General features: G+C 46.5%; 1 protein-coding gene across 3 annotated transcripts in view; it reads left to right on the top strand.

Moving 5' to 3' along the window:
• Abtb3 (ankyrin repeat and BTB domain containing 3) overlaps positions 1-14028 on the top strand; it is a 245625-nt gene that overhangs the window by 152117 nt on the left and 79480 nt on the right. For all 3 annotated transcript variants that reach the window (XM_050145663.1, XM_050145665.1, XM_050145664.1), the window contains exon 3: positions 5067-5271. In XM_050145663.1, coding sequence (XP_050001620.1) covers positions 5067-5271 — 205 coding nt within the window. The remainder of the gene's footprint in view (positions 1-5066; positions 5272-14028) is intronic.

The following is a 14028-nucleotide window of genomic DNA, read 5'->3' on the forward strand; positions in this document are numbered from 1 at the left end:
GATGATGGAGATGATGGTGATGATAGTGATGATGGGGATGATGGTGATGATGGAGATGATGTAATGATGGTGATCATGTTGGTAACAATGACTGTGGTGACTACAGAAATGATATGATAATGATATCGCTGATGTTGGTGAGGATGGAAATGTGTAGTGATGATGGAAATGATGTGGTGGTGATGCTATCAATAATGTTGGTAATGATAATGGTGGTGCAAAAAAGAATAGAACTAAATACTAATTAAGCACAAACAAGGTACCAGACCCTTTTCTGAGTACTGTAAGTGTGTATATGTATTTCCTCATTTAATTCTATGAGATAAATATTGTTATTATCTCCATTTTGCAGACAAGAATGTCAATTTGGGTAATTTATATGTGTTTTTTCCATTAAAATACATAACAAATTCATTCTGCCATTATTTTCATGTCTCACAGAAAAATAAATTAGCTTGTCTAGAGCCACCACTAAATAGCAGCATATTGGGTGCTGAGATGCAGGCAAAGGACATACCATACTGTTCCCCAAAAGAGAGCAATAGATAGAGTTTATTGGGTCCCCACAAAGAAGCATGCATGTGGATAGTTAACTGTAAAGCACTACAAAATTAAGCAGCTACATCTTTATTAGGGAGTGTTGCTGGTATGCAAGGAAATGAGATTCTGACCAGGGCACTTTAGAGTGCTCCCTGGAAGCTGCACCATTTGATCAGCCATCAGTAGCTGTAGGGTGTAGGGGCAATCATCCAAGTTAAGAAATCAATGAAACAGGAACCTGGGAATGCCAGGTGGACCAAGTGGTTCCCGAGAAGATGAGGGGACAGTGAGACTACAAGGCTAAGAGCACCCACCCACCAGCCCTCCCAGTGCCCCTAGAACACGGGAAGTTGACGGGCAACTGGGAACTCCTGCCAGCATTTCGCCATCTCTGCCATCGCTGTCACTAGCCCCATTTCCCACTCACTTTTGATTTTTATCATTGTGAAGTGTTTCGTGCAAATTTCTTCTTACGTTTTATTAATACATATTAATATGTAAGAGGTTTCATTATGACATCTTCACACATGTAAATAATATATTTTGATATTATTCATCCCCTACTATCCGCTCCAGTGCCTCTCTCATGATTCCTGTGCTGTGATTACAAAAAAAAAAAAAACTTTAAGAAACAAGGAATAAAGGGTTTAATTGGCTCACAGTTCCAGGTAACAGTCTGCTGTGGGGCCATCAAGGTGACAGGAGCTTGAAGCCTCAAGTCACATTCCATCCACAGTCAAGAGCAAAGAGCCATGAATTCATGCCTGGTTGCTAGCTCTTCCACAGTCTAGGACCCTCTGCCACCTGCAGTGGGTAGGTAGGTCTCCCATCAACTAACATAACCAGGATGATCCCAGAATCCACGCCAGAGAGCCCTTCTCCCGACTGATTCTACATTTTGTCAAGTTGACAATTAATGCTAACAACCTCTCTCCCTCCCCCTAGCAGCCACCAACTGTGTGTCAGTCTTCAGGGCCCCATGAGCTCTTCCCTCCTGAGAGCATTTGAGAGAAAGAATATTCTAGTCTGACCCTGGACAGAAGCACAGGAAAGGAAATATCTACCCCTAGGTGCCAGAAATCAAAGTTCAGAAACTACAGAAATTTAGAGAACGCCAATAATCCCTCCAGGGAGAAAAATCCTTGGTCAACATTCCTTCTCCTTCTCCTGATATTTACCTTGTGCATACTTTTTAATAACATAATCCTGATCACACTGTAAGTAATTTTGAAGTTCGTACTTCCCCTACTTACCATTTTAATGAAGATTCCTCCTCGCAATATTACAGTTTTGTGTAAACAGTTTTGACGTCTGCCTCCGTTTATTATTTGATCTTGTGTGTGTGCTAGAGTTTTCTTCTTCTTATTTTTGGACATTTGTTTGTTGGATTTGGGAGTCTGTAAATAAGGTCTAGGTGCCAATCCTCATGGGCGAAGATTCTGCAGCATTTTGAATTCTAACACTGGGACACGTTCCCAGAAGTGGATTACTGACTCAGGGGACTGGAGCATTTGATAATACATTTGCTGCAAAAAGCCAAATTGCTCTAAGAGGGACTGAGGGCCGGCCAGTTGAACTGGACTGCCTTTGGAGGAGGAAATTGGACCACTGTAGAGAGAAAGACAGAAGCACACTACCTTAACACAGGGAACCTTATCTGACCCCACCTTGCCCTGCAACATGGGCCTCGGTTTCCCATCTCAGCAGTGTGGACCTTCGGGACTAGAGTGTTTGCTGTAACAGGTGACCCACCCATGCACAGGATGGTTCAGCAGGGCCCCTCACCTCAGCCCACTAGATATCATATGGTTTGTGTTCCTGGGTTTTGAGTTCGGTTAAAGTGTGTCACTGAGAGGCAGCAGGATGGTGGGTTTGACCACACAATGCAGCAATGCAGGATGGGAAGGGAGACACTAGCACAGACATTGTGTTGGTGGGGAGGGAGGGAGAAAGAGAGAGGGAGAGGGAGGGAGGTAGAGGGGGGAGGGAGAGGAAGAGAGAGAGAATAAATCACATAATCTCAGCACTTGAGAGAGGCTGAGGCAGGAGGATTCCCATAAGTCCTATCAAGCCCGAGCTACACAGTGAGTTCAAGGCTATAAAGTAAGTAAGATACAAAGTAATACTATGTTTCAAAGGACAAAGGAAGAGTAGAAGAGACAATGGAGACTTGAAAGATTTGACTGGTATGAGTGTGAGCGGCAGGACCAGCCCTTTCAAGGCAGCCCAGCAGACTGGGATTCTAATCAAAGCTAATGCTGCAGCCTGGAGTCAGAATTCCTTTTGGGGGGGGATTCCACTTTTTTTTTTATTTATGTTTACTTGTGTGTCTGTCCGTCTGCCTGCCTGCCTGCCATGTCTCATATGTGGGGTAACCATAGAGACCAGAAGAGGGCCTCAGACATTCTGGAGTTAATGCAGCCTTGAGCAGCCGGATGTGCATGCTGGGAACTGCTCTCAGGTCCTCTGGAAGAGCAGTGCCTGCTTTTCACTGCTGAGCCATCTCTCCACCCTCAGTTTTCCCTCAGGTCTTCAACCAATTAGCCAAGGCCCATCTACATCACAGGTGTTCCGCTTCTGTACTCAGAACCTACTCTCAGTAAAATGATCCTAAAACTATCCCAAAGATATGTCTAGACAATGTCTGATATAGCAACTCAGCTCCACAGCCCAGCCCAGTTGACACGTAACACTAATCATTTAGCATCTTGCACAAGCGGCTCCAAAGATGTGCAACACACTCCGTTGTACCCGAGATGACTTAAGTGGCCAGGGGAAGGGCATTAAAATACATGTATCACATGCTTTTACCTTAATTACTTAAGAAAGGCTCTGTTTGATATGGGCCCCAACCCCTTTTTTTCTGATACTTGTTATTCATTTAAGAAGAAAGCAGAACCCAAATTTGAGCTGTCCTCATCATTTGCTTTCTATTTATGGCAAGTGATGTTCATATTCTATTTGTGAAAGTGGCATAATTTTCCTCATTACATGGATGTATTTAAATAAGACAAAATGAGTACATTTAAAATTGAGCAAGTAGCCACGAAGACTGTGCTTGCTTTGGCAGGGCAGTATTCGTGAACGATGGAACCATTGTCTCGGCCAGGACAAGGGTGGGTTTCTGAGCTCAGTCGGCCACCCCCAAGAAGATCTGCCCTGTGACCCATGAGAACGTGCAGTTGTGGCTTCATTAAGAAGTCTTGTTTGAGGATGGAGAGATGGCTCAGCAATGAAAAGGTCCTACTACTCTTACAGAGTGGAGTTCAGTTACCGGCTCCCACAACAGGAAGCTCACAATCCCCTGGAACTGGAGTTCCGGGCAGAACTGATTCCCTCTTCTGGCCTCTGTGGATACCACACTTACATGCACAAACCCACACTCGTGCACACATGCATACACGTAATTAAAAACAAAGATTAATGTAAAAAGTATGCTGTCCCTCTGAGGAAGAAGAAAAAAAAGAACAGCATGTTCCTCAGGTTTGCTGGTCCTGAGAAGGATGAAACAACCCCCTGTGTTCAAAGACTGTGGCTAGGAGCGTGGATTCTGTGCAGAGTCCTAAGTTCAAATCCCACCTCTCCTCTTTCGTATTTTATAGCTATACAACCTTGAGAAGCTGTGGAACCTTTTGGACTTCCATTTCTTCACCATAAAGAGACTTTAAGTATATTGGGTGCTAGAGAGATGCCTCGGAGGACGTGGGTTCAGCTCCCAGAACCCACACCAGGTGATTCACAGCCACCTGTAAGTCCAGCTCCGGGAGATCCAGCGCTCTCTCGCCTCTGTGGGTACCTGCACAAATGTAATAAAACATAAATTCATGTATGCACACACACCTCAGTGACAAAATACTCAAGAAATAAACCTAAGGAAAGGACACCCTGGCCAAGTTTCTGAGTTGCTGATCTGGGGTCACTTGATTCCATTTTTGTGCTGAGGAACCAGCAACATGGCAGGAAGTGTGTGAGAGAGCAAAGGGACTCTTCTCGTGGACTAGAAGTGAAAATATACCTCTCAAAGCTGAGTTATTGTACTAGCAGAGGTCAGCAAGGAAACAGGTTATTAAACCAATACAAATGACAAATCTTTACAGCACACAAGATCATTATCCCACAGGCAGGGAGCCCAGAATGCACAAAGAAACCCTGGGCTTGCTCCTGGACACCACATAGTCTGGGTGTGGTAGCTCATGCCTGTAGTCCTAGCACTCAGGAGATGGAGGCAGGATCAGAAGTTCAAGTTATCCTCAGCTACATAGTGACTCTGAGGCCAATCTGGGCTGCGTGAGAGGGGAGCAAAAGCAGTTGGAGCCCCGGAAGAGCGGGACTGCAAGCGATTCCACTGACTCCTGTGCTTCAAAGTCCCTGACGGTCACATGACCAGCAAATGTTTTTCCCTTTCTGCTTGACGTGGGACTGTCACGGGATGTAGTGGCTGAGGAAACCGGGGTCCAGAGTCTCTGCTAAGATCTTCTGGTTGGTGTCTGTGACGCGAGGTTCTGAAATCTTGCTTCTGTCCACAGGTGACCTGGTGTCCCGGGCGATGCACCACCTGCAGCCTCTCAATGCGAAGCATCACGGCAATGGCACGCCCCTGCACCACAAGCAGGGGGCGCTCTACTGGGAGCCGGAGGCCCTGTACACACTTTGCTACTTCATGCACTGCCCGCAAATGGAATGGGAAAACCCCAACGTGGAACCGTCCAAGGTCAACCTCCAGGTGGAAAGGTAGGCCTTGCCTGGTTTCCAAGGTTACAGACAGTTCTTGGCTCACCCCAGCCTTGTGATGGATTGGCATTGCCCTCTAAGATGAAGAGAGGTTTGGGAGTGATGGAGGGAGGATGGGAGGAAATGGTTGCTCCTATCCCATAAAAGACCGGAGAGGAACTTCATGCCCCAGGGAGACATCGTCAAGCCTGGTGCAGTTTTGGAAATAGTTTTATATGTGCCTGGTCCTGTACAGGATAAAAGTGGCCTGGGTCACAATAGTGTACATGAATATCTCAGACAGGCAGGAACTGGGGTGCAGTCTGGGGTGCAGTCTTTGAAAATATGGTTTGGAGGTGCCACCTCCTTAGATGTCTCCATCTTTCTTCATGGATCTCTTGGGGCCCCAGTTGGACCAGAGCAGTTGCTCAGCCAGAAGAGGGTCTCTCGAGTCTGAAGTGGATACCAGGCTGTCCTGAGGGAAGTCTCTCAGTTGTCTCTGTAGCCTGGAATCCTATGGGAAGAAAATAGTGTGAGGGGCTCTGGGCTGTGTCCCTCCGTTTCTGCTGGCCTCAGCCTCCCATCCACACGCCGGGGAACTAAATTACACAGTTTCTCAAGATTCTTCATACCTTTAAGCCCCAGGATCCTCTGGGGGAATCCTACCCTCTCAGAGGTCTGGGATTAGAAGCCGCTTTTAGGAACAGGCTACCTGGGCGTGTCCCCTCTCTTATTCCCTTCTCATCTGTCTTTTCTCGAGGTTCATGAACCAGGCACTACCTTAACACAGTCCTTCCTTGACCTAAGTACAATGGAAACTATGGAAATGACCCCCATTCTTACAGAGACACACTTAGTAGAACGGGCTCTAAAATATACTGCCTGGGCTCAAACTCGGGCACTACTGACTAAAAACTGAGGCCTTGGGGAAATGCCTTCATGTGTACCTTGGTTTCTTCATCTGCAAAATGGGATGCAAAAAGTAAATTCTTCACAGGGCAGTTGGAAGCTTAAGTGAGTCGAACAGTGCCTGGAACACACCAGGGTCCAATTAGTGCCCCTTTGGCTATTGTTGCTGTGGTGGTCAAACGCACATATCTGAATGATTCCCGACTTGGGCTTTTGAAGTGGTTCTTAAAGACTCAGTGGATGCTGTCTCTACCACAGTAGCTTGGGCCTCGGTGGGCTCCCTTAAGACCCTCCCACCTCTCAGAGTTCTGTTCAAACAAAAGGATGAAAACTGGCCAGGCAATAGGAACATTCTCGAGTTTTAGTTATCAGCATCCAGTCATCTGAACACCTGACCTGGTGGGTCAGGAGTCACCCAGGTTTCTCACTTTCCAGGCCAAATCAGTGGACCCCCTAGGCAATCCCCATGTGCAGACAAGTCCCACACAGGGAGGTGTGGAAATATCCGTGGTCCCAGACCAAAATCTCTTAGCCAGACACACCAGTACCTCGCTTTGACTATAGGTCCTCGGAGGCTCAGCTCAGTGGTACCAAGCTTTTCAGTGCCTAGACAGTGTTGAGATTCCTTGTTTACCCTCGTACATCACCTGTGGCTTTTGCCTCTCTGTAGATGATGCGTCTCCCTCCCTGGCCAAACACTGCCTCCGCTAGCTCCAGAAACTCCTCTTCCCACCCTAATCTCCCCTTCAGGTTCCCACTGTCTAGTCTCAAGCTAATTCTTCTTGTAACACCTTGTTCTTTCCTGCCCAGTGCAGTACCCTGGGATCCCATACAGATTCCCATGCTTGTGCAATGCCTGTGAGCTTCACAGGGGTGAACTAAACATGTGGTTGGCCCATCACTCCAGAGCCAAGGCCAAGATAAGTGCTAGGTGCACAAGAAGTCAGCACGGACTTATAGCATGAAAGCACGGACTGATCCAATTACAGCTGCCCACTAAACATGTCCCTAGGGAAAAGTACTGACATCACCTTAGAAATGAAGTCATCATATCCCCAAATCCGCTGCTCTTCCTGTCTCTAGTCTATAAGGAAGGCACTCCCATGGGCTTTAGAAAACTAGGATTCTTGTACCTGCTCTTGAATTCTACTGGCCAGCATGTTGAGGTGTGACTGTTCCTGGACAGATGAAGCACCATCTAGTCACACATGTAGATACAGCACCAAACAATAGACCGGGAAAAGATTCCACACATGTCTAGTTTAGTGTAAGAGTGAGTGTAATCAAGCACACACACACACACACACACACACACGTACACACATGGGGAGGTGTGTAGCCATCATGATCCCCTCCTCCAAACAACACTATTAACTGGCTCTTAATCTTAATCTTGGAAGAAGCAGGGTCTTGTGAGGCCATCCTCCACTCATGTTAGAAAGTTAATGGCCCAATCTTCTCCAGGTTTCCTTAGGGTAATCACAGATACTGACGGTTCAGTGAAGCAGCAGTCACGTTAGACCCAGAGGACAGCATTCTACAGCACATGTCTTATGCTACACTGTGACATCTCATTTCTCTGTTCCCTTCTGCCAGGGCTGCATTGGCTGTGCTTCAGGACTTCCCTCTCACCAAGATCACTGAAGCTGATTTCTCAATAGTCTGCATGTAAATGAGGCTTCATAACCTGTGGCCAGCTCCGCCCCCCCTGCACTGTACCAGATCTAAACTTCTAAGACCTGATAACACACTGTTGCATGACTCTGCCCATACAATTGTGCGGTTCTATTATCTACTGTGTTTATCAGCGGTCATTTTCCCTCCTTGAGTCTATTTCTAGATTCAGTGTGGTTGGAGCAGCTGGAAGTCTAAAGAGACCCACTAAGGAATGCAGAATTTCCAGGACACACTTGAAAAAGACATGATCTACATGTCCCAAATTTTTTCGAAGCCATTTATCTCATTCTTTCTGTTCCTTCTTGGCTGAATTTTCAAAATCAAAGTAGATGTTAACATTTTTTTAAAGTCCTTATCACTTTCATCTTCTGGAGATTCTACCACTTGGTGAGTCAGGTGGGTAGCAGCTAGGAATCACAGCCCAGCTCTGCAGTTCTGAGAACTTGAACAAGTGATTTTGCCTCTTCAAATCTCCTTTGTCATCTGTAACATGAGGAAAGACATTGCTCATGGGACAGGTACAAGCAGTGGATTAGATGTCGGAACTGAGATACCCAGGGCAAGCCTGACATAGGAACGACATCCCATCCCACGGCTACCAAAATAGATAGCTACGATCATGCACTCTTTCCTCTAAATTGTTCATACGCCTGTCCTCACAGAAGCTCAGAAGTGGCTCTATCTGCAAGAAAAGCTCTCTTGCTGTCCCTTAATGCTTCTGAGTTTAGTATCTGAAACCCTCATGCAGGTCCTGGCCTGGAGAGGCTCTGGGAACACAGCAACAGCCTGGGCAGGAAGGAAGGTGGGGAGACCAACTGTCCTTAGTGAAGATCCGAAAGGACCACTGAGGAGGAGGGGGAGGCTGGCATGAGATATTGTTATTTGCTCAGCCTCTGTTCTGTGCCAGACAAGGACAGAGCGTTGTATAACCCTCACATTTGTGTCTACAGACAAAACAAACCAAACTGGTAGTGAGAAAACCGTCCTTATCCAGAGTCTAACCAACATCATAGCCCATCCATCGTATCTCAGCACTTTAAAAAGAAACTGATGAACAAGAACTAGTGTATTTACAAGATACGGGGAGGTTTTGATCCATGGGCATGCCTGTTAGATAAGAGAAATGTGTTGCAGGCATTCTTCTTCAATTCTGAAGGTAGAGTACTTCAGTTGAGATCCTGACTTTCACACTCATTAGCTGAGTGATCTCGGACAGGTTACTTAACTGCTCTGAGCTTCAGTTTCCTGGACTACCATAGAGACAATTTCAGGGTGTTCATGAGGCTTTGTGAGTTGATATACTAAATGCTTTAAAGGTCTCTGCACTAGAAATGATGGCTGCCATCACCTTGCTGTCGTGGCGTCTATCACGTGGGCTCAGAACAGGCTAACGATGGGATTTTGATAAACTTCATTAGGCCTGAAGGTACAGTCCACACATTTTCTTTCCAGCTGGCTCCCAGGTGAAGCTTCTGGGGCCTGGACAGCACTGTTACGAGGTACTAACATTTTTTTCTCGGTTTTGTTTTGTTCAAAGTTTATACCAAAACCTCCATTTTGTAAAGCTGCATACAGACAAGAAATGAGCTTTTTCTTTGTAGTGACTGAATCTCCCAGTGGTGGGGGCTCAGTTGATATATGGTGCCTAATGACCATCTGTCCCAGTGGAGACTAGCTGCATCCTCCTTACCCCAGAAGTCCTCTGCAGTTAACCTGAGCAAACGGAACGTGGGATTGTCCTGACGTGGCCAGCCTGCAGCATGCTTGGTTCTGGAGCCACCACCAAAGAACAGCTCCCAGTTTAACGATCACCCACAGCTTCCCCAAGGTGGCTCTACACAGCTCAAGGCTGGCAGATTAATGCAGAAGCACAAAAAGGAGAGGCAAGGCAATGTTTGACAGGGGCCATCCCTGGAGACAGCATTCAGGCAAACGGGATTTCACCGGCATCTGAGCTGTTGACACCTGCAGCCTCGGGACTTGTTAAACAGCTTTGGCTGGGTTACTTAGGGAATTTACCTAGGAAGAGGGACAGCTTGTGCCCACAGGTGACAAGCCGAGGGGTAGGCTCAGGCTGAAGGACAGCACCTTCCCCCAGCATGCAGGTGTAGCCTGACTGCCAGCGGGTACATTTGTTCCCCTCAGAAGCCAGTCCTCTTCTGGATCTGCCCACTGGACCACAGCACGCTCATGGGGGCTGACACCAGCTTCTCTTTGCTTTGTAGGAAGGGGAAGAATACTCTTATTTATTGTGTGTGTGGGTGTGGGTGTCTGTCTGCATGTGTGTGCGTGTGTCTGTGTGTGCATGTGTGTGTGCGTGTGTCTGTGTGTGCATGTGTGTGTGTGCATGTGTGTGTCTGCATGTATGTGCGTGTGTCTGTGTGTGCATACACGTGTATGTGTGTCTGTATGTGGGTGTGAATGTGTACAGAGGCCAGAGGTCAATAGCGGTTGTCATTTTTAGTCACCATTGCTCATGTGCTGTCCACCTTATCAGTTTGTTCATCCGTTTGGTCCTCTGTTTGTTTGTTTTGGGATAGGGTCTTTTACCAAGTAGTCCAGGCTTGCTGACTGGTGAGCCGGTGGAACCTCCTGCCTCTGCTTCCCCAGAACTGGGTTACAAGCACACAGCGACATGTCTAGGTGTTTTTTTTTTAATGGGTTCTAGAGATTAAGCTCGTGGTCTCATGCTCACAAAGGCCAGTGCTTTATCAACTCAAACCCAGGAGACCGTCTGTTAATAAACACAAAGAATCATAAATTAAAGCTGCCCAGCCTGGTACCGTGATCCCTCCCCATGAGGGTGCTTAAATTTAAATAAAAAAGAATCAACCCGAATTAAAGAGTCCGTTTCCCGCCACCATGAGCCTAGCCTTCTTTCAGATGCCCGTGCTGGTGAGACCTCATGGAGAGCTGCCAGGTCTTGTGAAGGGACCTAGAATATTGCCATCATCATAAATGGCTGTGAGACTCAATGCAAGCAGCGTTTTAGGACAGCAGCCAGGGAACTCTTTCTTCCCCCCCAACACCATGAAAGGAATCATCACAGACCCAGGGCCAGCTACCTGCTGGAATGCACACCATGTTCCCTCTTGGATCTTCTTACCACCAAACTTATTTTAATGTTTTTAAACTAGCATATATAATGATGGGTTTTATTATGACATTTTCATATGTATGGATCATAATTCTGCTCATATTCATATATTACCCTCTGTTGTTCTCCCTCCCTGCGGTCCCACTTCCCAAATAGACCTCTTCTATATTTATGTCTTATATACGTATATTATTTTAGCCTGGTTTCCCCATACACAAGAAAGCATGATATTAGTCTTCGAATCTGGCTTATTTTGTTTACATGCTGACCTGCACTTCTGTCTACTTTCCTGCAAATAATTCACAATCTCATTCTTCTTTATGGCTGAACAAAAGTCTGCAGTGTATAAACACCACATTTTCTCCATCCATTTGCCTCTCCGGGCTGTTGCAAACAGTGCAGCAGTGTGCGTGGATTTGACACAGCTTGGTGGGTGCTGACTTAGAGCCCTTTGGGTTTGTGGTTTGGCCGAGTTATTCAGCCCTCCGATTTTAAGTTTTTAGGAACCTCCATCCTGATTTCCATCATTGATATTCCAGCCTTACACGCCTGTCAAAAGTGAATGCCAGTTTTGCTTGCCCACATCCTGAACAGGTGTTTGCCGCTTGTTTTCTCTACGTACGTCATTCTGACTGTGGTGAGATGGGTTCCCACTGTTGTCTTGATTTACACATCCTTGATGGCTATGGATATGGAACATTTTTCATACACTCACATCTATTTGTGTTTCTTTTGAAAACTTTCTGTTCAGCTCACTTGCCCACTTACTAATTGGATGATGATGATGGTGGGGTGTGTGTGTGTGTGTGTGTGTGTGTGTGTGTGTTTGATTTTGTTGAAGAAGAATGAGGGTTCTAGTTTTGTGGTTGTGGCTGCTGCAACAAAATACCTCAACAAGAAAACAAATCAGGAAAGAGTTTATGTTCATTCACAATTCCAAGTTACAGTCCTGCATCGCAGGGATGTCAAGGTAGCAAGAACTCAGAATAACTGTTTACATCCCATCTACACTCAAGAACAGAGAGAAGTGAATATACACATGCTCACTCGCTTGCTCGCTTGCTTGCGCTCTGCTCGATTTCTCTGTTCTTATCTATACAGTTCCCGACCCCCTACCTAAGGAATGGTGCCACCCACAATGGGCTGGGTATTTCAACATCGATTAACTCAGCTAAGGCAATCCCCCACAGGCCAACCTAACATAGACTCTCACTCTGTCCCTTTGTCTGGTATGTTTTATGCCATACCTTGCTGTTTCTGTTACTGTGGCTCTATAGTATAATCTGAAGATACGTTGTGATTCCTACAGCATTGCTCTCTTTGATCAAGACTGCTTAGTTAATCAGCATTCACTTGAGTTAAATTATTTTTCTACTTCTGTACAGAGTACCATTTGAATTTTAATGAGTATCGTGTTAAATCTGTAGATTGCTCTCAATTATATAAAGCTCCGTTTGTGGGAAGGAGGCAATCCTGTACCCAGAGATTGAAACTGAGTTCTCACACATACTAGGCAAATGCTTTGATACTGAGCTACACCCCAAACCCTCTTTATAATTTTGACATGGAGAACTTTTGAGATGGTATCTTGTTCTGTTGCCCAAGGCTAACCTTGAACTTGTGATCCTTCTGCCTCAGCCTCCTGATTGGCTGGATTTATAGTCTAAGCCTCCAGGCCTGGCTTAGACCAGCACTTCCTAAAGCAGTCATGCTAGATTCTCCATGCCGTTTCTCCAGAAATTCTCAATATGCTTTCTGAGTGCAGCGCATCAGTGAATCTTCCCGACAGCTGTGTCAACCGATCCTAGGCATCATCATCCCTATCTGGTGGAAGAATTTTACCCTTAAAGAGGTCACACAGCTCGTGAGGAACCAACCTAGGGCACAAAGGCCGGAGGAAGCATGAGCCTAGACCGCCTCTTGCAGCCACATGCCCTGCCTGGGGACTAGGAGCCCTGAGCACGTCAGAAGCCTGAAAACCATGCCCAGAGCAGTCTTGCTTCAGTATGCTTCCCTTCCCTCTTCCCTTTTCCTTCTAGTATTTTCCCTGCTTGGGGCCTCAACAAACACTGCTAATGGCAAATGGTACAAAGATTGCTGGCTCACTTCATCTAACTTGACTACAATTTTTAAATCTCAAAGAAACGTGGTTGGTTTCTTAACTTTCTGTAAAGGTAAACAGAGTTTGCCTCTGCGGTTTGATTTCTAATTGTCACACAACAACCACACATCCTCCCGGAACACAGTGTTCTGTCTTGATCCTTGTACGAGCAAGTTGGACTTGTTAGCCTAACCATCGCCCCAAAGTTCGCCGATTCGTTGTAGTAGGAATGTCTAAAATCTCCCTCTTCAGGACTCTGGAGCATAGACAACACCTTTATCAGCCAAGGTCTCATGCTCGGTAGATGGAAACCCATTCTTCTGTCTCCCTGTAACTCTGCTCCTGCTGACAGACCTCTGCCAACCTCTACTGCTGTGCCCCACCAGAAAGTGGTACATCAACATTATTTGAGCATGGCGCGTCTCAGCTCGTGTAATATTTTCATTATATTTAGTTACTCTGAAGCTTCTGATTTGTTATTCACTTGTCAGTCAGTCATCCAGTCAGCTGTGTCCATCCAGTGTCTGCCATGAGTTTTGCAGTGCTGGAGGCTGGCGGTCCTGCATCCCTTAGATGGGGCATGAGTACTGGAAGCTGGCGGTCCTGCATCCCTTAGATGGGGCACAAGCACAGGAAGCTGGCAGTCCTGCATCCCTTAGGTGGGGCACAAGCACAGGAAGCTGGCAGTCCTGCATCCCTTAGGTGGGGCACAAGCACAGGAAGCTGGCAGTCCTGCATCCCTTAGATGGGGCATGAGCACTGGAAGCTGGCAGTCCTGCATCCCTTAGATGGGGCACAAGCACTCTAACATTTTTGACAAATAAATTCAGATAGCCTTCGTGATTCCCACAAGATATGTGTGATTAGCAGGGTCTGAGTTTTACAGATGGAGAAGGTGAGGCAGAGAAGAGGGGCAAGTGTCTCAAGGTGACAAAGCCCCAAAATGACAGCTCAGGGACTCACTGTCAGCAGCTTGGTCCAGAACTGTGAGACC

The sequence above is a fragment of the Alexandromys fortis genome, unplaced genomic scaffold (assembly GCF_014885135.2).
Source record: "Alexandromys fortis isolate MF-2015 unplaced genomic scaffold, M_Fortis_MF-2015_v1.1 scaffold_50, whole genome shotgun sequence".
Taxonomy (NCBI): domain Eukaryota; kingdom Metazoa; phylum Chordata; class Mammalia; order Rodentia; family Cricetidae; genus Alexandromys; species Alexandromys fortis.